Source organism: Boleophthalmus pectinirostris, unplaced genomic scaffold (assembly GCF_026225935.1).
Source record: "Boleophthalmus pectinirostris isolate CB_2022bp ecotype Guang Dong unplaced genomic scaffold, ASM2622593v1 HiC_scaffold_23, whole genome shotgun sequence".
In the NCBI taxonomy this organism is placed as follows: Eukaryota; Metazoa; Chordata; class Actinopteri; order Gobiiformes; family Gobiidae; genus Boleophthalmus; species Boleophthalmus pectinirostris.
The window spans coordinates 22,003,813-22,027,871 of NW_026571207.1; the positions used below are offsets into that span (position 1 = coordinate 22,003,813).

General features: G+C 39.4%; 1 protein-coding gene across 2 annotated transcripts; it reads right to left on the bottom strand.

Moving 5' to 3' along the window:
- Positions 1-387: 387 nt before the first annotated feature.
- atrx (ATRX chromatin remodeler) lies at positions 388-23,523 on the bottom strand. Of its 2 annotated transcripts, none has more exons than XM_055159522.1 (34): positions 23,484-23,523; positions 23,051-23,094; positions 22,897-22,943; positions 22,695-22,807; positions 22,559-22,630; positions 22,374-22,483; positions 22,232-22,299; positions 19,670-21,681; positions 19,531-19,600; positions 19,312-19,454; positions 19,057-19,227; positions 18,832-18,961; positions 18,656-18,758; positions 18,324-18,521; positions 18,009-18,150; positions 17,819-17,928; positions 17,557-17,703; positions 17,301-17,478; positions 17,008-17,145; positions 16,761-16,936; positions 15,305-15,422; positions 12,808-12,938; positions 12,592-12,686; positions 12,368-12,510; positions 11,682-11,835; positions 11,505-11,611; positions 10,743-10,851; positions 10,477-10,654; positions 10,204-10,395; positions 4,680-4,829; positions 2,787-2,909; positions 2,141-2,236; positions 1,931-2,059; positions 388-1,776 (listed from the first exon to the last, which is right to left on the bottom strand). In XM_055159522.1, the coding sequence occupies exons 1-34, from the start codon at positions 23,512-23,514 to the stop codon at positions 1,561-1,563; spliced, it is 6,144 nt and encodes a 2,047-aa protein (XP_055015497.1). In that variant the 5' UTR covers positions 23,515-23,523; the 3' UTR covers positions 388-1,560. The 2 variants fall into 2 exon arrangements, with proteins under 2 accessions (XP_055015497.1, XP_055015496.1); XM_055159521.1 differs by having other exon boundaries at positions 22,897-22,946.
- Between the last annotated feature and the right edge of the window lie 536 nt (positions 23,524-24,059).

Here is a 24,059-nt window from a genome sequence, read left to right on the forward strand (position 1 = left end):
TAGGGCTAAAAGGGGATGGGATCAACATTTCAACATCTGCAATAGTTGTAATGTTCCTCCACTGGCAGATATCTGTGAGTTGTGAGAGCAAGCTCCCCAGGGGGAATGGAATGGAAAAGCCAAAGACATGCAGGGAAAACCTTGGCAGACTGAGAAATTAAAACAATACTGGGAGACAGAAAACGGGATGACAGATTGAAGGAAGAGGGACAAAGGCACTTAGAGCACATTATGTGACATAGTCCATTAATACTAATGATCAGATAAATACAACTTTAAAATCATATGCTGTCAAAGAAAAATCTGTTTATTTTATGAATGTCAACATCAGGACAAATTTATTAAAAAGAGGCAAACATTGAAATCAAGTAGAATGACTCGAGAGAACACTGTTTGGTCACTTTATTAAATGTAATATTAAATACTTATCAAGATAATAGGAGATCATGGCAAATCATGTAGAACATAAAAACATTCTTCAAAGGGCGTAATATACATTGAAAATACAACTGCAACAGTTCTGTGTGTTAATAGCTACACCAGTCTTAACGATTAAAAAGCAAGAAAGTGGCAAAATGAGGTCTGAACAATTCCTGGTACCACTAAAAAGACCAGGACAGCACATGAAAAAACTGACAAGAGCAGACCCAACTTCATACTCAGTCCATTGGATCCACAGTCGTCAAACTCTGTCAGATGAAGTACTCAGTCAGGCTGAAGGGGTTGTGCTTTCAGAGAGCCAGTCCTTCACACCCTGCCTCTAGTTCAACACAAGTGGAACTTAGACAGTAAAGAGGACGCACAGTGCTATGCTAGACAACACGTGACAATGTGAATGTTACCAAAGGGTCAGGAACCGGCAGGCAGTTTTGAACAACACAAGCATTGCATTACCACATTCAGCGACCAACTAAACACTCAAAATTATATAGAAAAGATTTTTTAACAAACTGCAATTTTATAACCTTTACATGTTTTTAAGAAAGAAATATAAAGCCATTTTATCTTTTCTAAACTCCTAATAGAGCACCAGCTGCTCCCAGCGTGTTAGTTATAATTGTCAAAATTTATGGGGCATAATAAGAAAGAGCTTTGAATGACTGCCATTGATGACAATGGTCCCACTTAGGGTAAGTTAGGCATTTAAAACAGTATAAAAACTGACTTTAAATAATACCAAACCCTCTTTTTGAACAGGAAAACAATACAATGCTTAAAAGCATTCAGGGCATTTTTTACATACATGGAAAAAATTGGATGTAGAACAACATTAAGGCTGTATTTACACTTTAAATGTCCTTATTAGAACTGGTTCACACATTTATACAACACAATCCCTCTTTTCAGTGAACTACGAAATTATGAACTGAGAGTTGATCCCATTTCTGGCTCTCACTGTACAGCAGTCCCAAAACTACACCACTACACACCATGTTGAATTGCACAGGGGTGCTCTGAGTTCTTAAGCATCTCATAGTTGGTGTTAATGAGAATAGGGCCTTGCAGAAGAGGCCTTTGGGACCAGTGAGCGGAGCGAGGGTGTGGAGGGTCCTGTCTGACCTACAAGCCTTTAGAGGGCCCTGGGTTTTTGCTGGTGGCTTGGTGAGAACCTAAACCATGGAGCTGCTGGTAGAGTCCCAACAGATCCATCTGGTTCATCCCAGACACTCCCAGAATGCCGTTGTGCAGGGCCAGCTGGTACTGCTGGTTGGCCAGGGCCAGCTGCTGCTGCTGCACCTTTCTGTTGTTCATCAGCTTCTGCACAAAGCCCATTAGCTGTAAAAAAGTTGAGGGCATAAATCAATTGTCGCCATAGATCAGTAGGATCAGATTATTCTATGTGCACAAGCAGTGAACTACAAGTGTAAAAGCTGCTGTTACAAATCTATGGGTAACACAAATTCAACCCTAATTTTCATCATGCACGTACCCCCTGCTGCCTGGCTAGTATGTCCCGATAAATGGCCTCACGACGCTTGATCTCCATCTCCACATTGGCCTGTCGGTTCAGGGCAATAGCATGGACCTGGTTCTCAGTCAGTGAAGGGTTCTCTTTCCACTTAAACATAGAAAACCATTCAATAACAAGTACATACAAAATACATATTGCATTTAAAAAGGAATAAAGTTGCAAACTTACCACCCTGGCAATCGTATCCTCTAGTGTCTCCGGATTTAGAGAGTTCAGTGAATTTGTGGCTTCAATGACCTTCGCTCGACCCTGGTTGATGAGGTCCTAAAGAGAAACAAAATTGTGCCATGCAATGAGTTACTGACACTGAGCAGGATTGTAACTATATAGAGATGGGCTGCAATAGATTTTTTCTCTTTTGAGCTGATGTCTATATGGTGCTGTGGTTGATGACCGATATTTGTTGACAGTCGACACCAATATTTATAAATTATCTTTTCAGTTCCATACAGATATAAACCGATTTACTGCATGACTGTGTAAACTTGGAGCCATGTTTTTAGCCTGCCATTTCCATTTTGTCTGTTCAAAAAGATAAATTTATTGTAGGACAAACTATTGGTGCCAAAATTTAGCAAAATTTTCTAAATCTGACCTGTATCAAAATCACAGATACAGAAACCAATATACCAATATATCAACTATACACTTAAAATTTCAACTTAAGACTTTGGCTCTCACTTAGTTGGGCCAGCAATGTATAAATAGCTGACCGCAGACATGGAGTATTACAAACTGTCACAATTACCAATGGGGTCTGAAGAATGTGGGGTGCTGTGCTTGGGGGGGGGGGCATGTGTAGCTCATTACTTACCTCCAGCTGCTGGTTGGACATTGAGGATAACGCCGCCATATTGTAGTTGACGTAGGATTGGGTGCCTGCGGCCATGCCCATTTGGGGGAAGACTGTCGGGGTGTTCCTCATCATAGACATACCCTGCAACATCAAAGACATACACAGTTCTACGGGTGCTAAAAGTCACCTGGGACATGATGGGAAACAGAACTCTGTTCAAGGGACACTGAACATCCACATAATATCCTCGCTATACTTTTGAGACTAACAAAAGTGTGTTGCGGTCCTGCCTTAATGTGTGTGTTTACGAGCACGCTGACCCGGGTACACAGTCTTGTCCCAGTAAATGACAGCAGGATGCCGATGTTTTTGTGTAATTGAACCTCTGCTACAGATGGTTTCTCTGTGCCCTGTAATCTGGCCATCCGGTATGTGAGGGTGTGCGTGTGTTAGGGGCCTGTAAGAGTCTTGGACAGTCTTGGTCTTTTGTCACAGACAGGTGTGCAGGTCCAAACTGGATTTGTAATACAATAAATATTTAAAATAATAACAGCAAGTCATTTAACTAACTGAAAAATCTAATTAGAGAGCACAATAATTATTTAGGAGGAATGCTACAACTAGTCAATGAATTTAGTAACACAAAGTAAGAAAAATGTGGGTGGATTAAATTGTCATTCATAACAAGTTGAGATCATTTGTGTGTGTAGACAAGAATGTTTTTTGCATGCATTATAAAAAGGTTCCACTACCTGCTCGTCTCCATGGAAATGTTATTGCATTCCTTTAACTGTACCACCGTATGGTAAAATATAAATCTTACATTTATTTGTTGTTGTAATTATTAAATGTTTTTTATTGCTCAAAAATGCACTGGAAAAAACATTCATTTTGACTGAATGGAATCACCTTTACACAGATCTGACCTGTAAGTTCACCTGCTCAGCTCCATAGAGATAGAAAAGTTTATTGGCATACTGTGGAACATTCCAGGCAAAGCAATAACATTTCCATTGAGACCAGGAAGTAGCATAGTCTACTTTTAAGACTTAAGTGTACTTGTGCAAGAGCAGCAGTGAAAGTGCACCCCTTTTTTGCTCATGTGTGGTACTCAAAAGTGAACTCTTAAATTGAGTCTAGTGTGGAGCTCCAGCTCAGGTTCTCATAGTTCTGTCCCATTTCCTGAGCTGCAAATCTGATATTCATACACGCAGCTCATCCTAGCAACCACTGGCCAACCCTTAAGTTGTGAGGACATTAGCTGAGGTTGGGTTGCGTTCCAGTTGTTTCTCCCGCAAAGCTCTCCAGTATTTAGAATGATCCTTTGGTCTCACTCTTTCTCTGCATCTTCAGTGGATATTAGAGAAAGAACTAATGCGAGGACAAATTGGATCTCTGCACTCAGCTTTTGTGACTGAACCCTGTGTTCAGAGTTCTGTTCTTTTGTAAAGCAGAGGCCACAGTCAAAAGCAGCTTAGGGCAGACAGAGGGCACAGAGGAGAGTGTGTAGGAAAAATAATCATTAGAGTGAATTAGACTCTAGGATTACACAGAGGGAGAGACGACCAGCTTCTGATCCATTACAACATCAGCTCAACAGAAACATACTTTTACAAATAAACTGCACTAATTGCTCAATGAGGCTGGGGTGCTATGGAAAAGTGAAAACAGGGAATAGTGCGCCACCTGAGTATCTACAGAGAGGGCCTGTCAGCTGCTGGCCCAGTGATGAAAGGATCGCAATGATCCAACTCAAACACAGATCCACAGAAAGAAAACTGGCTCTGGCTTGGTCCTCACTTAACTGGTGGATAATAAGAATGAGGGACACAAAGGCTAAATCCTGAGGCTATGGTTGTTAGATAAATGTGTGAACTCTGTGTTGTGGGTAATACATTTCCTATATCTCACCTTCTTCTCAGCTTCATACTCTGCCCAAGCAGCCTTCCGATCCTCCTCACTCAAAGCCTCCTCCTCTTTATGGTCCAGCAGAGAGTCGTGCTCGTGGTAACCCATTATCTGGTCTTTGTTGTTCTGGAGCAACTCAGCCAATACAGCATCCTACAGTAAAAGTAGTAATATTATCAAAACAATTATTTCATTTAATTAATGTGGCACAAAGAAAGCGATATTAGGTTTCCAGAAAATATAATCGCTAAAGATATTGAAAATATACTCATTTGAGCAAGTTTCGATACTGACAAAAATAACTTAAATAGGACAATCTGGAATCTTCATGTTGCAATGGGGCATCAGCTGTACATAACAATGAAGCAATGGTCCTCTGGTGTAAAAACCACCACCTCTGGAGGTTGACAGTATTTTTGGCATGCTAACAGTATGCAGTACAATATGAAAGCTGACCTTGACATTTGCCCTCATACGACATACGATATGACAAAACACTACTGGTACATGGAACATAAATATATAAGATTGAAGAGATGACCAATCTGCAGTGTTTGTGCTTTTTAGCATGCCACTCATGCTAAGAATAATTTAACATTCACACAATTTATGTATAAAATCAAAGAGTGCGTGTTGAGAAGTCCCCTCCCCACACACAAAAAGTGTAATTTTGTCCGTTGAAAAACATGAACTGACAGTTTTAACAGTTTTATGAGGTAAAACTTGGCCTTGCCTAAAAAAGGAATTAGACAGATTAGACAACATATAAAAAGGCAAACAAAACAAATACCACATACTTTTGTTAGAATCTGGTTTCCATGACCACATTGTTATTGAAAACAATACCTGAGTAAAAATGGAGCTGGACCAGATGCCGCTCACATAAACATGGTTTAAATTACTCTACACACACGCACACGCACACACACACTTTTACTTTACATTAAACTGGGACTTCTTTCTGGAAACTTCATACAGAAGTTGCATCATTACCCTCAGAATGAGCCAGTTTACAAAGGGACAGCCCCACAAGAGAGAAAAAATTGCCAAAATGAAAATGCAAAATGACAAAAAAATCTGAACTAAAAAAAAAAAAAAAGGTAAGTGGAAATTAAGCAAGGAAGAACTATTTTACTTATCCTTACATTCAATCTCAATGTGATAAAAGCTTGAGGAGAATAAAACTATCATCTCACCTAAGGGCAAGTCTTAGGTCAAAGTCAATGGCACACCATGTACCAAAACATAATTTTAATATTAGTCAAAAAGTTTTTTTTTAACCTTGTTGAACATGACATAACAGCTGTTGTAATCAGTAATATAAAAAAAAAAACATTCTCCTGCCAATCACCATCTAGTCAGAAGGAGTACTTGAGACACTGTAACGGGTCAGTAGTGCCTGAGGTCAGATGACAGTATACAGCCGGTGAGCAGTGCATATGGAGAGACCACAGTATTCTGTGCTTGCAGTGGCTCTGGGGTGGTCCGTTCATCTCACAGGCAGCATGCAGAGCGCCGCTGTGTTCAGAGCCAGCGCTAATGATTGTAGGTAACTCGACCTGGCCTATTGTCATCCTTTAAGGGCTGCATGGAGTAGCCTATCACTTTACTGAGGGGAAACAGAAAGACCCCAAGCAGCACTGGGTGGGCAGATGTATTGAAAGTGGTAAATTAACCCATTGGCCCAAAGCGTGGGGAGCAAGGATTGTTTTTATAGAGTCACATCTCAAAAGGAATTTTGGCATGTGGCATCACAGGCTGTTGTTTTTATTCAATTAGAAAGATGCCAAGCCATAACAAACAACAGGCTTTTTTCATTCAAGACCAAAGACCAGACCTTGTCTCAACCTAAGTGCCATAATCTGTTGTTTAAATTTTAAACAACACAAAGTATGCCTTTTATTTTACAAAGTATCTGGAAAAGTGCTAATAACGTGATGTAAGCTCCAAGAAGGAAATCTGCTACAGCTGACTTGGACAAACAAGTAGAAAGGAAAAGTCTACAGAATAAGCCTAAATTTGTATGTTATTTGCACATGCTTGAAATCCAGCAAATTAGTGTGAACTGTACAAAATGTACATCAAAGTCATCTGCCAAACATAAACAGTGTAACATTAGACAGTTTTACTAGATTTGACAACATCCTCACATAGTGGTCATCCAAGTCCGCATATTTCCTTAAGATCAAGCTATGTTTATGTTTTTGCTGAACCTTAAAGATCCTTGGGCTTTACTCTGAATTGTTACAATTTGTTTGTTTTTTACTCTGGAAAAGCAAATCTTGTTGCTGATGTGGGTCCAATCTGCTGGCATTTCAGCCAATAATGAGGCAAAACATAAATGAGGAATGAGAAATTATTTACTGGAATAAAACAGAAAACAGATGACTGACAATATCCATAACCTTTTAGCCTTTTACCTTATGCAGCCAGTGTTGCTTCTAAGGAATAAACTGTTACATACTGAGATCAGACAGTATTTGTCAGACACATCTTAAAACACAGGTGGGTTTACCATGGCAACATAGGGGGCCAAGACGGGATCACAGCAGCAGGAATGTGCGGAGCCAGGATATTTGTAATACCTAAACATAGCCCGTCAAAACTCTCTCCCCACCAGCTGCACATAAACGATACACATAACCCCAGTGGCCCACTCCAAACACTGTTTCTGCTACAGGACCACGTTGTCTTAACACCCTCCAGGGCCTGCTTGCAAGTGTGGGTTTATCTAGCTGTCAGTCAATTAACAAAGAAACAAAATGACGCATGTCACAAAGGGCTAAACAAAGACAATAAACATGGTACATTCCTATAAAAACAAGCCCAAGCTAGCACCAGAAGAGAGGTGGGGGGTACCCAGAGAGGAGCGCTGTACAAGGGCAGGCCAGCTGGAAGGTCAGGAGGGATTCAACCAGACATCAAGTCCAGACAGTGTTACAAATTAATAAACTTGTTGTAGCCCAAATAAACTAAAAATACATTGATGGTATAAATAGACAATGTACATGACTGCAAGGGAAACACGGAGCTACACAATGACGCAGGACGTACTGCCATTTGCTGGTAATACAGTACTGACTTCATTCTAGTCACTCTTTTGAGTTTTGAACGTCATTAAAAATACAATAAAAAAGGATTATATAAACAAAGACCAGAGTGACAAAAAAAGAGAAGGAAAATGGTCTAGCTGTTACTATCATTAGAATGCTCTTCACATCCAATCTGACAAGTTCAAACATGTTCCGAGGCTGGCAAAAAGCTGAAAAACCAAACAAACTGCCGACTCAAGCTCAAGTTGCTCAAACAAGAAGCAACTCAACAAACAACTCCTCAAGATGGTATACATCACAGGCTGGTGATATATGATGATTAAATAGTGTTTAAGGATTTCCTTTTAGATCAAGAGTTTTCCTATGGTTAATGGGACAAGCATGGTGAGGCTTACTACTACAGTCTGCAGTACAGGATAAGTGCTGGCTCTGTGCACCATTCAGGGCAGAATGACTGAGGACTCAATAAATCACGATAATTTATTTAGAAATACAGTAACAATTATGTGAGCCGTTATATATTTATATATCGTCATGCACAAAATTTCATAAAACTACATCCCAATAAAACAATAATATTGAAACTACTATAGATACCAATGACGCAACAAATTCAAAGCAGAATGTTTGCTGAATTTGTTTTCTGCAGTGCATGTTAACGAACATGCTGGTTTGTAGCAATTATCTCATTTCCATCTGTTGTCTCACAAAAGCAAGAAAAATATTTGCCCATCCATCCCTAGTAGTGTGTATTAATGTATTGCCTCAAATCATGAGGGACTCAGATTCCTAGCCCTAAAAATGACTCTAGCATGCTGGCAGCACAATGAGGTTTGAAAACTAGACCAGCAGGAGAATACTACGGTACAATAAATGGTTGACATTGTCTAAGGATAGGGCCAATCTCATGTCTGGGTCACATGTACACTCTGTGTCATTAGGAGGAAATGTACCCTGTTGCTTCGTCTCCAATTAGTTTCTCTGAGCCATCTTTAACAGTGGGGTTTCAATAATGACCCTTCATCAGACGAGAAGTGGCCAGAGGCGAACAAGAAAAAACAAGTGATGTTGCTTTGAACATTTTGGAGCAGTGATGAGTAAGAGTAGCAGATAAAGATGATAGTGAGCAAAGGAACAACAGTGAGGACATGGGGTGTGGTGGAAAAGATGACACAGTTAAATATGTTATGAAATAAGGAGCCAAGCATATCTGAAAAGTCCAACTTCTACGGCTACCACTACTCCCTCTACACAGATATGACCTTTAACCCACTATGTAGTTCTAAGGAACTCATGACTGACTTGTGGAAAATACTGTACCTTACTATCATTTCAGTGATAGGGGAAGGATGTGGTTTGTATGACAGGTTATGGAAAGATAAGTGAGAGTTACAACAAACCACCACAACAAACTTCTGAGAATTTAAGATAACTCTTGCCAACTCAAAATGTGGAGGCCCATGTGAAATGATGTCATGCGATGCAGTGATATGTAGTGAAGAAAAGTTGTGCCTTATGATTTATGGTTGACACTGCTGACACTTGACAAGTCTCATATGGAAAAGCAAATAAAATACATTTGTGTGTAAATATCTTCAAATATTGTGTGCCTGTTACAGTGGCTGCTTAAAATGTCGTCATGAAAATGGTCTGCCTACTTGCGTAAGGTCCTTTTGACTCAAAGTGATTGATATGGTCTGACTCATCTTCACATGTTTCCAGACAGCAAATTCCTTCCATACAGCTGTAGTTTGGCTGCCACAACACCTTATGTCCGGGCTCTGGACTGTCAGCTATTTAATATTGTATCACTGAAATACCAATGAGATTCATTTATGTTTACAGACCTCTGCAAAGTCAAGCTAATCAAACCAAAACCCAAAAGTAAAACCACTTCAAAAAGGAGGGAGATGTGTAGGCAATTAAGAGACGAGGACAGTAATAAATGGAAGACAATTTGGGAAAAAGGTTTTATAGTGGTCCAGCAGCTCTGCAACGAGCAGACTGTTTAGTAAATAGCTGTAAACAGACAAACTAGTGCAGCTGTTCAAAGCTACACAGCCTATGCCATGGCTGTTTATTCTTATTAAACCCTTGAGGCTGAAATACTGACACAGCACCTGCATTTAGGAGAAGAGGCAGATTATGAAAAGAAACACAAAGAAAAGATCCCGGAAAGGCCAACCAGGATACAAGCTGGCATGCTCTTTGGTGCAATTTTGGAATAACAAGCTTGGCATTTAAAAGTACATTCCTTGCCATGTTTGTTGGAGCATAAAAGACGCATTAACTACTGTTAATAGGTTTCATCCTAAAAGGTTTTGTTTGAAGAACACAAAGAAATTTCAAGCTAATTGAATACGATTAAATCTAGTTTCCTGATGTTTTTTTTTTTTTTTTTTTTTTTTTTTAAATCAGTAGTTTATGTGTTCAATTGGACATGTACAATACATAAGAAGAGCATATCAGTTTACCTTAGGAAGCACTGGTGTGTCCCTCTTTTTCTTCTTCTCGGAGGGGTCGTCCAACTGGTCTGGTTCAAAGGTATAGAGCTCGGCCAGCTCGTTCATGGTAAAGTGCCTTTCTATTTGTTGCTGGTCCACAACTCGGAATGACAAAGATTGCTTGGTTACTTGCCGTTCATAAATCTTCTCTTCCATTGTACCCTGGAAAAAAGCAAAGCACATTTTATCAATAGACTATAAATCCACAATATGACTATAAATTATCATTTCGAAATTTCATACCTGGGCCAAAAACCTGTACACAAAGACAGTTCTAACTTGTCCAAAGCGGTACACTCTGAAGATACTCTGGATATCGTAGGAAGGATTCCAAGAAGCATCAAAGATTATAACCCTGTTTGCTGCTACAAGGTTGATGCCCAGTGAGCCTGCTCGTGTTGAGATAAGGAACAACCGACCTCTGAAAAACAAAAAAATAGGCAAAAAATTTATAAAATGTATCAAATCTTATATCAAGTATCAGACACAAAATTTGACTGCACGTATACCTTGTGTTACTGGTATCATTGAATTCCTCAGCCCACTTCTTTCTGGTGGTTGCATTGGTGGAGCCATCAAGGCGATAGTAGTCAATGTTCCTGAACCACTTACCTTCACCTGGATAGAATAGTAGTTTGTAGGTTAAGCTTCAATGTACAATACATGGATTATAATTTGCCAGATGAATTTAACACTTGCAATAAGCAGACAGCTGAATTATGGTTGTGTTGGGCAGACACCAACCATGTTTAGCTTTCAAGATGGCCTACCCCCTACCAGCCTTCATAACCAGCATCTCAGTATGTTTCCAATTACAGCACTGTGATCTTTTCATTACAAATTACAAACCCTTGAGCAAACATTTTTTGTGGAATAAAAAGTCAAGGTCTAATCATTTCCAAAATGAAAGTAAAAACAGCTGCTCAAGTTTAATTAGGAACATGACCTTACACCAGCAGCGGTGCATTTGTAAGCGCCTGTGTGTGTTTAAAGTTAATAAGCACTAGAGTACAAGTATGTTGCATACAGGCAGCTTCAAATGGGCATCTCCATATGAAAAAATAAGCAAGCATTTTTCACATTTTACACAGTTAGTTCCTAATCTACAGTAGAGTCAAGTGTAAACTACAAAAATTAGGACAGACATGTGAGTTCATATACAGTGACAAGTCTAGTCAGCTATAATGAACAATGCGTAAAACTGTCATATCAATGTACATTAATCACCACATTTCACAAAAAAGCAACATTTAAAATACATGCTTTTGTACCTTTATATGGAGAAGGCTTTTCTACATCATCTTCACCACATCTACAAGCCAGTTCCAGAAAGTCCTCTATCAGGTCCAGAGAAATGAGAGACTGACTGAACACCAGCCTGAAAAACCACAAAAGCATGTTAGCAGCAACAATTTAACAAACCATTATCATCATGCTGCTACACTTACACTTTCTCCTCCAACTCCTCTGCCATCCGGAGTATCTCAAAAAGCAGCACCATTTTCCCAGAGTGCTCCAGGATTTCAGAATCAGCTTCAGTGACAAACTCTCTGTGCCAGTCAGCAGTGGGACTCCCGGGATGTGAGCCAGATGGCCGAGCAGCTGATTTGTAACAGACATAAACTGTCAATTCACAGCAAGAATCAGTATTGAAATTACAACTGCACGGATTGTTGTGTGTCACTATTTGTGTAATAGCAATTCAGAGGTTTCAGTTTCCTGTGATATGAAATATTGAGTATTTCCCCATTCAAAAAGATATAATATTTATTTTTAATTGTTCATCATTAAGGCATAGGTCCCAATTTCACATCATTCAGAAATCCATGGATAGTCCGATAATGGGTAAATGCTCATTTATGCTCCATTTTTCTATGTCAACAGATCAGTCCGTCCCCAAAAGGTAGTTGTAGCAAAGCTGTGTTCTTTTACATAACCACCAGAGGGCGTTAGTTCAAGAATAAGCAAAAATGGAAGAAAAACATAGAACATAGGCACACTTGAATCGCATTTGTTGGAAAAGTCAATAAAATCAAGTGAAAGCATTTATTTGTTCGCAACTTATCCCAGTCACATAGAGTATGAGCCTTAAAAGTGTAGTAGAAAGTGTAGTAGAGGGTGTAGGGTAACCTACGCTCTTCTTCAGGCTCTGGTCGGCTACGTCCCTCTCCTCCTTCACCATTTCGCCCTCGGGAGCTGGTATTCCACTCCTTAATCACTTCCACATCATCGCTATCAGACTCTTCAGAGACCTTTTTCTTGCCTTTCTTCTTTTTCCTATAAAATATTATCAAATGTCAATACAAGTTAAGTGAGCTCTATAGCCATAATTTTATAAGGTTTTTTAATTTTTTTTACTTCTTTTGCCTCTCATCCCCAGAGCTGAGACTCATGGATGACTCGTCAGTTTCTGAGGCGATAAACTCTTCCATGCTGTCCTCATCAAAGAATCCCTGTGTCACAAAATGTGGCAGAACAATGAATTAGTCATATGGGTAAATTATGTTTGTGTATAATTGTACTTTTCACTTAAAACTCCAAAAATAAGTCAACATTGTTTGTCAAAGGTCTTACCCTGTTTTCTTTACTGATGTAGTCCAGCTGAAGGCACCACGGATGGGTCCAGATTCTGCTAAGCATCTGGAAATCCTGGAAGAGTTTGGTCCCAGCACGGCCTCGGCCTCCTTCCAAAGCATTCCCCACACCTGCACCAGACAGACCCGAGCAAGAGGAGAAATTAATGAATGTGGAACTGCATTATGCACCTCACAGTGAGAAAACAATTACTACATAATTACTATGTATATTCAGACACAGTGAGTGAAGTAAGAGAAATCTGGTTTTGCAATTGTAAAAAGGCATGTAAGAGTAATCAATTAACTTGAATCTGAATTGACCAACTTTTTAAAATTTCACTGTGCTAACATCATCCAGATCATCTCAGATATGAGATATTCGAAAAGTTATTTAAAACTCAAAACATATCCCAGGTCACACATATTAAATCTCATTCTTCATTGCTTTTTTTGTGTTGATAAAATAACCATATCATTGTTCTACTTATCCACCAGTTCTCTTGTCTTTTGTTTTCCTGTTGGGTATATGATCTCAGGACTAGGGCCGACCGATATGGATTTTGCTGCAGCCGATATGATACGATAAAATGGGAGTTAGAGCTGTCGATAGCCAATATAATTGCCGATATAATGAATGATATAAAAATTCACTGTAACTCTTGAATTGCTTAAAAAAACTTAGGTTTGGCTCTAGTGGATTTAATTTTTTTTTTTAAAGTTAGGCAACATTTATTGTTATTCTGCCTCTTTACGTCATATTTACAGACAGTAGGTCGGCCTAATGGCATTTTTGCATCACATTCTAGCAGCTAGTGATGGTTATTCCAGTTCTTTTTACAGAACCGACTCTTTTGGCTCAGCTCAGTAAAAGCAACTGGCTTTTTCGGCTCCCAAAGTGGCTCTTCAGATTGTTTTGTTGCAAGCAGGACTAAAACAGAACTGAACCAGGTCTAAAGCAGGTCTAAAGCAGAACTGGACCAGGACCGAAAAAGGACTAAACCAGGACTAAACCAGATCTAAACCATGTGTAAAACAGGACTAAACCAGATTTGAACCAGGACTGAGTGTCAGGACTCGGTCTCTGTCTCTAGCCCTCGCTTGAGCCCAAGATTAGTCCTAGTTTATTTATTTTATGCTGAACTACATCCAAATATGCAAGTTTTTAATATCCTATGCACAAGCATATTTCTGAAAGTTTCGTTTTCATCTGCTGCCTGCTGTCAAACTACAGGTCTGCAAGTGGAGTGAAGAGAAAAAAAAAAGTGAGAGAAAGAGAGAGGGTGAAAGAAAGAGAAAACACGGCTCCCAATAAGGAGCAGGCTCCCGTTGTTCGCTTCAAAGAGCCAGCTCTAAGAGCCATTTCGTTCGCGACCGACCCATCACTACTAGCTAGTAAAGGAAGTAAACTACTGCTATTAGCCTTTAGCCGTAAATGTGTGCACGCCGCAATAACTAATTATATGCATAAATGTCATCATTCACACCTCTATTCACATTTCATTTACATATCAATGCTGGTCCAGTAACATATATAAATGGGAATATAGTCACTTTACAATTGGCCAATAGAAGAGAAAACAGCCTGTTTATATGTGGGAGCTACAGCAGCTGATCGAATGAGAAAGAACCAAAACCAGCTTCAAAGTCGACATATTTCCAACGCTCACCGCTCACACAGGCTCCTCGTCACATCACAAGTCTGCACTAATAAAGGTCCTTTTAATCCCGATTCAATCCGATTGTCCGTAAAAAGAATATAATCTCAGTGTTTGGATCTGTGGATGCGCTTGTAAACCTGTAAACAAGTGCACGTGAGTGACGTGACTCTGGGGGTGTGTTCAAGGACAGTACAGCCACACACACAGACAAATGACTCCGCAGATAAATATTGATGCGGAGCCACATATTAGGACATTTATTGGTCTGTAAATTGGATTAAATGAACATAATGCAGAGCGTCTAAGCTTTATAATGAGGTATAACATGCCCAAGTGAAATATCAGCCCATATCAGCAAACATATTGGCCAACCGATATATCGGTGAGGCTCTACTCAGGACTTCATCTGTAAAAGTTTTTTTCCCTTCACTCTATGCTCCTGCATTCTCCCTTGCGCCCCCACCCTTGGTCCCCTCTGTCCCTGGGCTCTTCATTAAAGAGACGTGGGAAACTTGACTTAAACATTGCCTGCAGCACTTTGCCAGCTGCCACTCTTACACACAGGTCCTAGACCACATTTTAAAGCGGAAGCCTACTAAACGACTTAACAAAGCCTCTCAAAATGTTAACTCCATTCATGTCAAGTTTTAACAAAAGACAACCAGAAAAACAAGCACTACAAAACCCCCATTATATCAAGTCTTCCTATGGTTCTCAGGTATGGCAAAATCTTGGTTCACATTCTGAGGAGCTAATAGAGAACAAGACACGCTAGTAGTGATTCCAAACACAGAAAAACAGTGACACAAACCCTCTCCTGTGTGGCCTAAAACCCACCTGTGAAATGCTCCAGGTAATATCTATACAGGCGGCACTGGATGGGAGTCATTCTCACCGAGAGCACATACTCGTGCTTTGGAGGCAGAAACTTTGTAAGTGCAGAGTAATCTTTTCTCTGTGGTAAACAGAAAGCAAAGAAACAAAGTATTATAGGTTGACAAACTCAGTGGTAAGCTTTGGTAGTGACAAAAATAAAATAATATAGTCTACATTACAACAGTAAAAGCAGGGCTGGACTGGCAGAAGACCTCAGACCTGGACTTTTTGGTCTGGGTCGGCCCCTTTTGAAAGTCGATTATTGTCAATAGGCTGAGCTTGCAATTTAATGTGTGTATAATTTAGTGGTATTATTACTATTTATTGGTATTTATTACACAAACCCTAATCCTTTGGACTATTTTTAGTAAGATGTGTTATTAATCGTTATTACATGTTGTTGGTAATTAATTCATTAAATTAAAAAATATTAACTTATTTCATAAGTTGAACAGGTCAGACCCAGAGTGTACTTGTTGTGCATGCCCCTGGTGCTCAGAGCAGAGTCACAGTCTGAGCTGCAGTGACAGCAGTGGTCTAAAGGGGCCCCTAAACTCCAGTCTTCACTTGCTTGTGTCAGGATGTCTGTACTCATGTTTTACATCACTTTTCAAGAGAACAGCTTTTCTCCTTTGCTCAAATCATGTAAGAAAAATGCTACACGTGTCCATGGTAAATGCTTTGGTCATGCTGTATAAAAATAACCAATTGGAAAAAAGGTGCTAAAAATAACCAGAACTACATGAATATGTGGTCTATCAATGTGAAAAAAACTGACATGAAGATTGAGTTGAGCAGAATGTCTATGGACTTGAAAATGGTTTCATTTCAATGAACAGGCTCACTACCAACAGTAGCTCTGAGCACGCTGCCGACCAGGCTGATAAAGGACTGGGTCAGGAGCTCAGTGAACTCAGATTAGAGTTTATACAGCCAGTGAAAGCTGAATAAGAGCGAGTCACTGGAGCGTTACTTCAGGATTGTGCATAGTGTAGCCCACAAGTTTGACAGTGACAAGCCCAAAAATGCCTACTGGGGAAAACTCCTGATGCTCCAGATGGCCAGTCCAGCCCTGAGAAGAAGTGTAACCTGGTAAAAGCCATATTGATATTCAAAAATATAATATCAACCATAATATCAATGTGGAATGGCTCCTTTGTGGAGGAAATTTTGCCACCAGTTGGTTGAATTAACATGATCTCGTTTCTGTAAAACTTTTACCAAAATGTGGGGAATTACTCAAACAAACACAAATGAAACACATACTCCAAGTTCCTTGTAGATTAGGATACATTATGAGTAATGAGTAAACGCTGAAAGTCACATTAGTCTCTTATTGCGTAATAAAAGACTAAAGAGTCAGTAAAGAATCAGTCACAGTGCAGAGCACCAATAGAATGCCTACACCTATAATTACCTGAACACAACCCGCCAGCATCTCGTACAGGATGTGTGCCCTCTTCTTCATAATGCGGACATCGTGCATCGTGGAGTCAGCACACTGCCCATTCTGGATGGGGTTAATGAAGCGATTCCTGAACTCCTTTACTGAACCGAGCAGGTTTTCTTTGATGAAATTAACCATGCAGTGGTCTGACATAAAAACAAAAGATATTTTTAGACAAATAAAATGATAAACATTTGAAATTGTAATAGAAACATACATTCAATTAGGTTGTTTTGTAGTGGTGTTCCTGTAAGGACCACCCTCCTTCTTGTTTTAATTGAGTTCATGGCCTTGGACACAGCAGAGGCCTCATTTTTAAGAATATGACCTTCATCGCAAATCACCAAATCTGGGCCTGGTGAAAAGAAAAACATATGCACATTAGTCACATCACATACAACTACACTGAAGTATTGATATGATGTCAAAAATGTCCACAAAGGAGAACATAAAAATATAGTTATAATTATGTATAACGTAAAATGTATAATTTAAAGAAACACACTGTACCTGGATCAACAAGTGTCTTCTGAAAGGTCTCTTTGAGTTTCTTGCTTTTGATGTTCCTCCCCTGGGTGAGGTTTCGATACATCTCGTAGCCCATAATCATTATCCCACCAGATTCCTGCCATTGCTGTAGTGCAAAAGCCCTCTCTTGTGGTCTTTTTACTGTGGCCAACTCTGTAACCTGTGACCCACAAAACAAGTCATTTCAATATTACTAATACAAGCTTGTTTTTAGCACTCTATCAAATTGCCCCTTTACCTCCAGTATCTCATCATCCTTAAAACCTTCTTGCCACTTCTCAAACTCATTAAGCCAGTTCAGGACAGTGTTTAGAGGACAAACCACCAAGGCTGTAGTGAAGTCAAGTTTTTCACAGAGCAACAAAGTATGGAGAAATGTCACCACCTTAAGTACAAAAGCAGAACTACATATCACTGTGGGAATGAGCGAGCAACAGTAACAAACATGTTTTAAATGTAACTGTTTTTTAAAATGATTTTCCCAAAAGCTGTTACTGTACCTGCAGGGTTTTTCCGAGACCCATGCAGTGAGCGAGGATGCAACCTGAACCAGCAGATTTCTTAACCTTTTTCACAGACTCACAACAACAATCCCACATAAACTGGACCCCTGAAACACAAGTTCAAATGATGACATAAAAAAGTAATCAAAAATAAATAATAAAAAAATATATAGATTTAGTTTCTTACCATCAACTTGGTGAGGTTTGAGCTTTGTAACAAGGTTTCTGTGGACCTGCACTAGAGGCTCCTTTGTCTCTTCATCCTCATCAAGTACAAGTTTAGTGGTAATGGGGCATGACACTTGGGAGGATTCCTCCACTTCAATTACCTAAAAGACACCAGGTACATACATACTATACACTGTACAATTTAAAAAGACTGTACCAAAATATTTTTTTGTGCCTGGAGAAAAAATTAAAAGCACTAGATACTTAGCTTAAAATAAAATAAATAAGAGCATCACGGTTGCATTCAACAGTAAAACACAATCTTGTACAGCACCTCTCTGAGTCTCTTCCTGAGTGCTTCTCTCTCTGCTATCCGCTTCCTCCTGTCCTCCTCCTCTTTAAGGGCATCTCGTGTCTCTGTGCGCAGTTTGTCATCCTTCAAGATTTTGCGAATCTTCTTGCGTCCTTTGCGGCCCTCTTCACCATCTTCACCATCTTCACCCTCCCCATCCTCCCCTTCCTCATCTCCACTCTGTAAAATGACCATAACACTTTAATCACAAGGGGGACTAAAACACTACTTTTACTGGTAATTGTGTGGCCGTTCATCGAATGAATCAGTTGCATTTTGTGTAATAATTGTATTAGCAATAGAGATGGCCTCACTTTTTCGTTACTGGAAGATGAATCCTGAACTTTGATTCTGCGACGCTTCTTCTTTTGCTGCTTGTAACTGCGCTGTTTTTGTTCATCCTTCTTTTTTGCAGCTCTGTAATCATAAATTTAAAATTTTAAATGAGTCAAGGCACTAGCAAATATGTTGGTAAAATGAGTGCACATACCTAGTCTTTCTTTTCTTGCCCTCTTTTTCTGAATCACTCACCGCCTCACTTAAGGCTTCTGAACCTGAACCTGAACTTTGTGCGCTGGACTCCGGCTTCTCAAAATCTGAATCTGAGTTATCACTATCCACTGGAGGAGAAAAAACAACAAACAGAAGACATTTAATAGTCCAAACATTAAAAGAAAGCTTGAAGGAGTGGTGTACAAAATCAATTTAAACTCACCAGTCTTCTTAGCCTTCCTTTTCTTCTCTTTAGATTTGTCCTTCTTAGTCTCTTTGCCCTCATCCCCAGATTCACCCTCACTCAAGGACAGCTTGTGACGTAGAAGTTTGTGACGTCTGGCACCTTTCTTCAAATCTACATCAGATCCTGAGTTTTCTGAATCACTAGAGTCTGTGAAACGTAAAAAAATGTCTACGTGATATAACTTATACTATTGAAAAATACTGATGATTAGCATAGTAATGACCAGGCTACCTGATGTTTTTTCTTTGTTTTCCTTTTCTTTTTTTACTTTTTTTGAAGTTTCTTCTTTTTCAAGTCCTTCATCGTCAGATGAGCTTTCAGCACCAGAGGAATAGTTGGATTTAATTTTAGCAAGAAGCATCTTCTTAGCAATTCTTTAAACAAAAACAAACAAACAATCCAAGTCAATAACCAATAAAAGATCTTAAAAGTGTCATTGTGAGTCATTACCTATTTTCTGGATCATCATCAAAATCATCTTCTAATGGCTGAGAGGGCGCTTTCTCCTCAACTTCATCCCCTGCACAAATCAAACTGTAAGTGAAAAGCAAATAGAACATGAGGCATGTCCCTCTATGCGTGTGTTTACCAGAGGACTGATGAAAGTGCGCACTTTCACCAACAATATTCTCCACTATAGGTTTTATCTTCTGATCATCGCTATCCTCTGCAGCCTCTTCGTCAGCCTGCTGCTCTTCCTCCTCATCACTTGATGAAGACTGCAGTTTAGAGGCCGCTTTGGGACTCTTACCTGTGCGTTTCTTTTCGTAAGACCTTTTACGATCCCCTGGCTTCTTCTCTGGAGAGCTTTTCTCATCATTTACTTTCTCATGTTTCTTTACTCTGGTGGATCTCCGTTTTGATTTTTCAAAGTCCTCATCTTCTGAATCAGTTGAGTCTGAACCATTTTGTTTTTTCTTCTTTGGCTTTGTTTTGGTTTTATTCTCTTTATTATCTGAATCTGAGCTTTCAGACTTCCTCTTTCTTTTTGAAGAGGCGGAAGTGTTGTTTAGTTTGAATAAACGTTTCTTAGCACAACTGCTTTTTTGTTCGTCCCCTGAGCTATTGGCATCAACTGCTTTCTTGATCAGAGCATTTGGAACTTCATCAGAGTCTGAGTCCAGAGTCTTAGCCTCCTGCTTCACATCTTTTTTGTCATCCATTAACGTGGCTTTTTTCTTTGAACTTTTCTCAGACTCTGAATCGGACGACTCTTCTTTGTTCTTGGTCTCTGTCTGCTTCCTTAAAGGAGTAGTCTTGACACGACTTGACTGGCATGTGCGTTGCGGACTTGTGCCACCTTCTTTCTTCTTCACCTGTGTCTCTTCTTTCTCTATGTTTTTAGATCTAGACTCGCGGGTCGTTACAATTGGCACTGGAGTTAGTTTGACTATCAGATTTTTGACCTTGGGCTGTGAACTTTTGGAGTCAGCTGGATTACCATTTGACTTTCCATCTTCTTCTGTAACTGACAAAGTGTCACTCTGTTCAAGTTTGGCAGAATCAGCAAGACTTTCAACCATCTGAAAAAGTTCTTCAGGAACTGAAGGAGGAACCGCCAAAATATCTTGATCTAACGACATCTCAGTGTCTTCTAATGGATCCTCACAAATCTCAGTCTTTATTTTAATATCTGTATTGGTTTGATTCATTTTGGAATGCACCTCTATTGTGTCAGTTTCATTGCTTATTTGAAGCTCTTCAACTGCTGCCATTTCCTTAATGTCTTGAACTGGCATTTCAACTTCTGTGCCCTCACTACTGGGGTTTTCCTGTGCTTTGTCCTCCTCCATATCCTCCACAGTAGACTGCTGGTCATTTTCCTCCATCTCGTCAACAGAAGCCGATACTTGACTGTTACATTCTGCCATCTCCTCAGTAGCAGATTCATGGTAGTTTTCCTCAACTGGCTGCTCAATAGCAGTGTTCACATCTGAAACATCAGAGGAATGGTCACCATCCAAATCATTTTTCAAGAGGGTTGCTTCACTTGAGGTTTTTGTTGCACTGGGCAGGCCATTCAGCAACTCCATATTTTTAAACTCTGGCTCTAGGACAGCCTCCAATGCACTGTGGGCCTTTTTTAAATCTGCAAGTACTGATTTGAAAGCTTTCAAATGCCGATATCTAATGGAATTATCAGTCTCTTCCTCTGCTGTTTGTTGTATGAACTGAATAAAAGTATTGTTTAGCCCAGTAGTAGTTTCAACAAGTTTTTTTGTTTTCTTTATGAGCTCTTTGGGTACTTGTAGTTTTTTATAGGTAAAAGTCATAGTCCCTGAGGTTTCAGGCTGTTCTTTTCCATTAACAGCTGCTTTATGTTCCTTTAATGATTTCTTTTTGTCTTTCATCTTCTCAGGCTCTTCATTTTTTTCGGTTTTCTTTTGTTTGCCATGTTCTTGAATCTGTTCCATCACACTATGGCATGTAGAGACTAGATCTTTTAGAGGTTCATCCCTGCAAACATAGCAGTGCCACTTGGAGTTTTCATCTGTGATAAGAGATAACTCTTTTCGGCCCAGGTTTCGCAGGATACACTTCTTACAAAAAGCATTACTGCAGTAGTCACAACAGATGAGCTTCCCTCCCTCAGCACACCACCTGCAAAAGCAAATTATGCAAAGTTAACTCAGCAGACTGTCTTACACAAAAATGTAGTACATGTGTCTGTGATGTGTCTGGTCAGCTGATTTACACAGAACCACTCTGAGAAAGGCTGCATGTGAGCAGTCGAAACTGTCAAAAAAAAAACCCAAAAAACTAACAAAAATATATATATATATATATATATATATATATATATCGGAAAGCAAAATGAACCTCAGTGGGCTGTTAGATTTAGTTACCCATGGAAGACAAGATGTGTGCTGTAGAGAGTTGAATTCATATATCTCCAACTCATTATAGACATTAACTACCTAATAAAGTGTTTCACTGTGCCATTTATGTTTTGCAGCTCGTACTTTAATGGCATACATTTAGAAAAGGCTCAAGGGGGATTTTTGCTGAGTTACTATGTCAGTGGCACTAAGTAGTTTCAATATTATTGTTTATCATAAGATTTCCAGGAGCAATAGATCTCACTTCAAAATTTGTTATAATGGCAGGCCTACACCCAGCCCCATGCATTTTAAGTAGAAACATTTCAGACCTGCATTGTTCATCCATTCCATCCGAGTCCTTGCTGATGTCATCACTCGAGTAATAGTTGTAACAGGACTAAAAAGACATTATGACCAATCTGAACATGCATTTGATTCAGCAATGTATTTTACAGATGTTTTATTTCCTACCTTACAAACAAGAACTTTGAGCACAGGGTGCTCATACACAGAATTTGATTGAAACTGATTCACTTGTTTCCCACAGCCTGTGCAGCTAACCTTTTTCGAGAGGGCTTCATCTGTAAGAGACAAAACATTAAATTGAAAAAAGTTGAAGAATGCCCACATGTGCACAGTTGGCAAAAGGAAATTACCCTTTTGCTTTTGTTTGAAATCCACCCTAAGCTTCATAGGTGCTTTATTCTCATTTCCAGTAGGCTTCATTACTACAGAAGATAAGTAAAGATTAATTAGCAAATATTTCTACATCAACAGTATAGCCATACGTACCTTTTGATGAGTTTGATTTATTCTTTTCTGAAGGATTGTCAGAAGTGGCACCTTCGTTTCCACTTTGCTCAGAGGTATCAGACTTGGTCTGCTTTGTCATTGTCCTGGATTTTCTAAATAATTACAAACATTTGTGTCCAAAAATTCAATCAAAATGCAAGAATTTACAAATTAACAATGTGCAAGGTACAATGATTGTAACCTCTTATGACGTGAAGAGGAAGGCTTCATAGTTTCTGAACTACAAGGCTGCTGAGAAAAAAGTGGGGGAAATGCATTAATATAACATGACAAGTAGGTTAGACATAGCACTTACATACTTTGTGATCTTTTGAGCATTAATCTAAAATGCCTACCTCCTCTATTTCAGTCATTTGACCCAGATTCTCATTCATTTTACCTAAACCAAAGTTTAGAAAAGTTATTGGCAACAAAAACTTATGAACAACAGCGTTATAAAATCTGCATTAGCCATCTACGGTACTCTAAAAAGTGGAATTTGTAATACAGGTGTTTTAAACTGGTCGATATCTTAATTCAGAAAACATATCCCCATTTTCTGAGGGCTCACAAAACCGTGAGGCGTGCTCTGTTGTTTATTTTCCCGTTTTGCGTCATCATAATGTGCTGATTACATCTGAGCTGCGCTGAGCCGCTGCTCGCGTGCCATTCATATTCAACTGTGCAACGTGTGTCAGTGAAATAAGCACATTAAAACTAAGCGACACTGTAGAAGTTCTATTATTTACAATGTACGTAAGCAATGTTTTGATTACATCAAATACTCACCATCCCAAATGAGGCTCAGTGCCATTAGCATTTTTGAGTAGACTAGAGTGGTGGTGTCATTAATATATCTGGTGACGACATAATATAATATAATTTTATGTAAATCATAAAGTCCAATGTGTAGTTCGCGACACAACATGCATGCCCAGGGCCAGGTTCCCGGTCCTCTGTGCCGAGACATGAAGCAGAGCTAACTCTTGGCACCAACTGTTAGCACCAAAACTAGCTATATGCATTGTGAGCACCGCAGAACAAGTAATGAAATCGTGCTTTCTAGCATTAAAGTGTGGATCATAATGCAAGACTAGGTGTCATTGCGTGTCTGTGCAAGTTTATCGGGAAGTGAAGGTAGAATAATAACATTGCCGGTTGCGCAGCTAAAAGTCAGCTAACCTGCTAAGCTTGGTAGCTGAGCTGCACTCATGGCCCGGCTTTAAGCTAGCAAATGTAGCTCTGTGAGCAGCCCATTAAATATACATATAGGCTATGCAAACACTGCGAACTGTTATCTTACCCAGTTTATTTTACCCTATGCAAACACTGAACTGTTATCTTAACAGTTTCTGATTTCTGAGA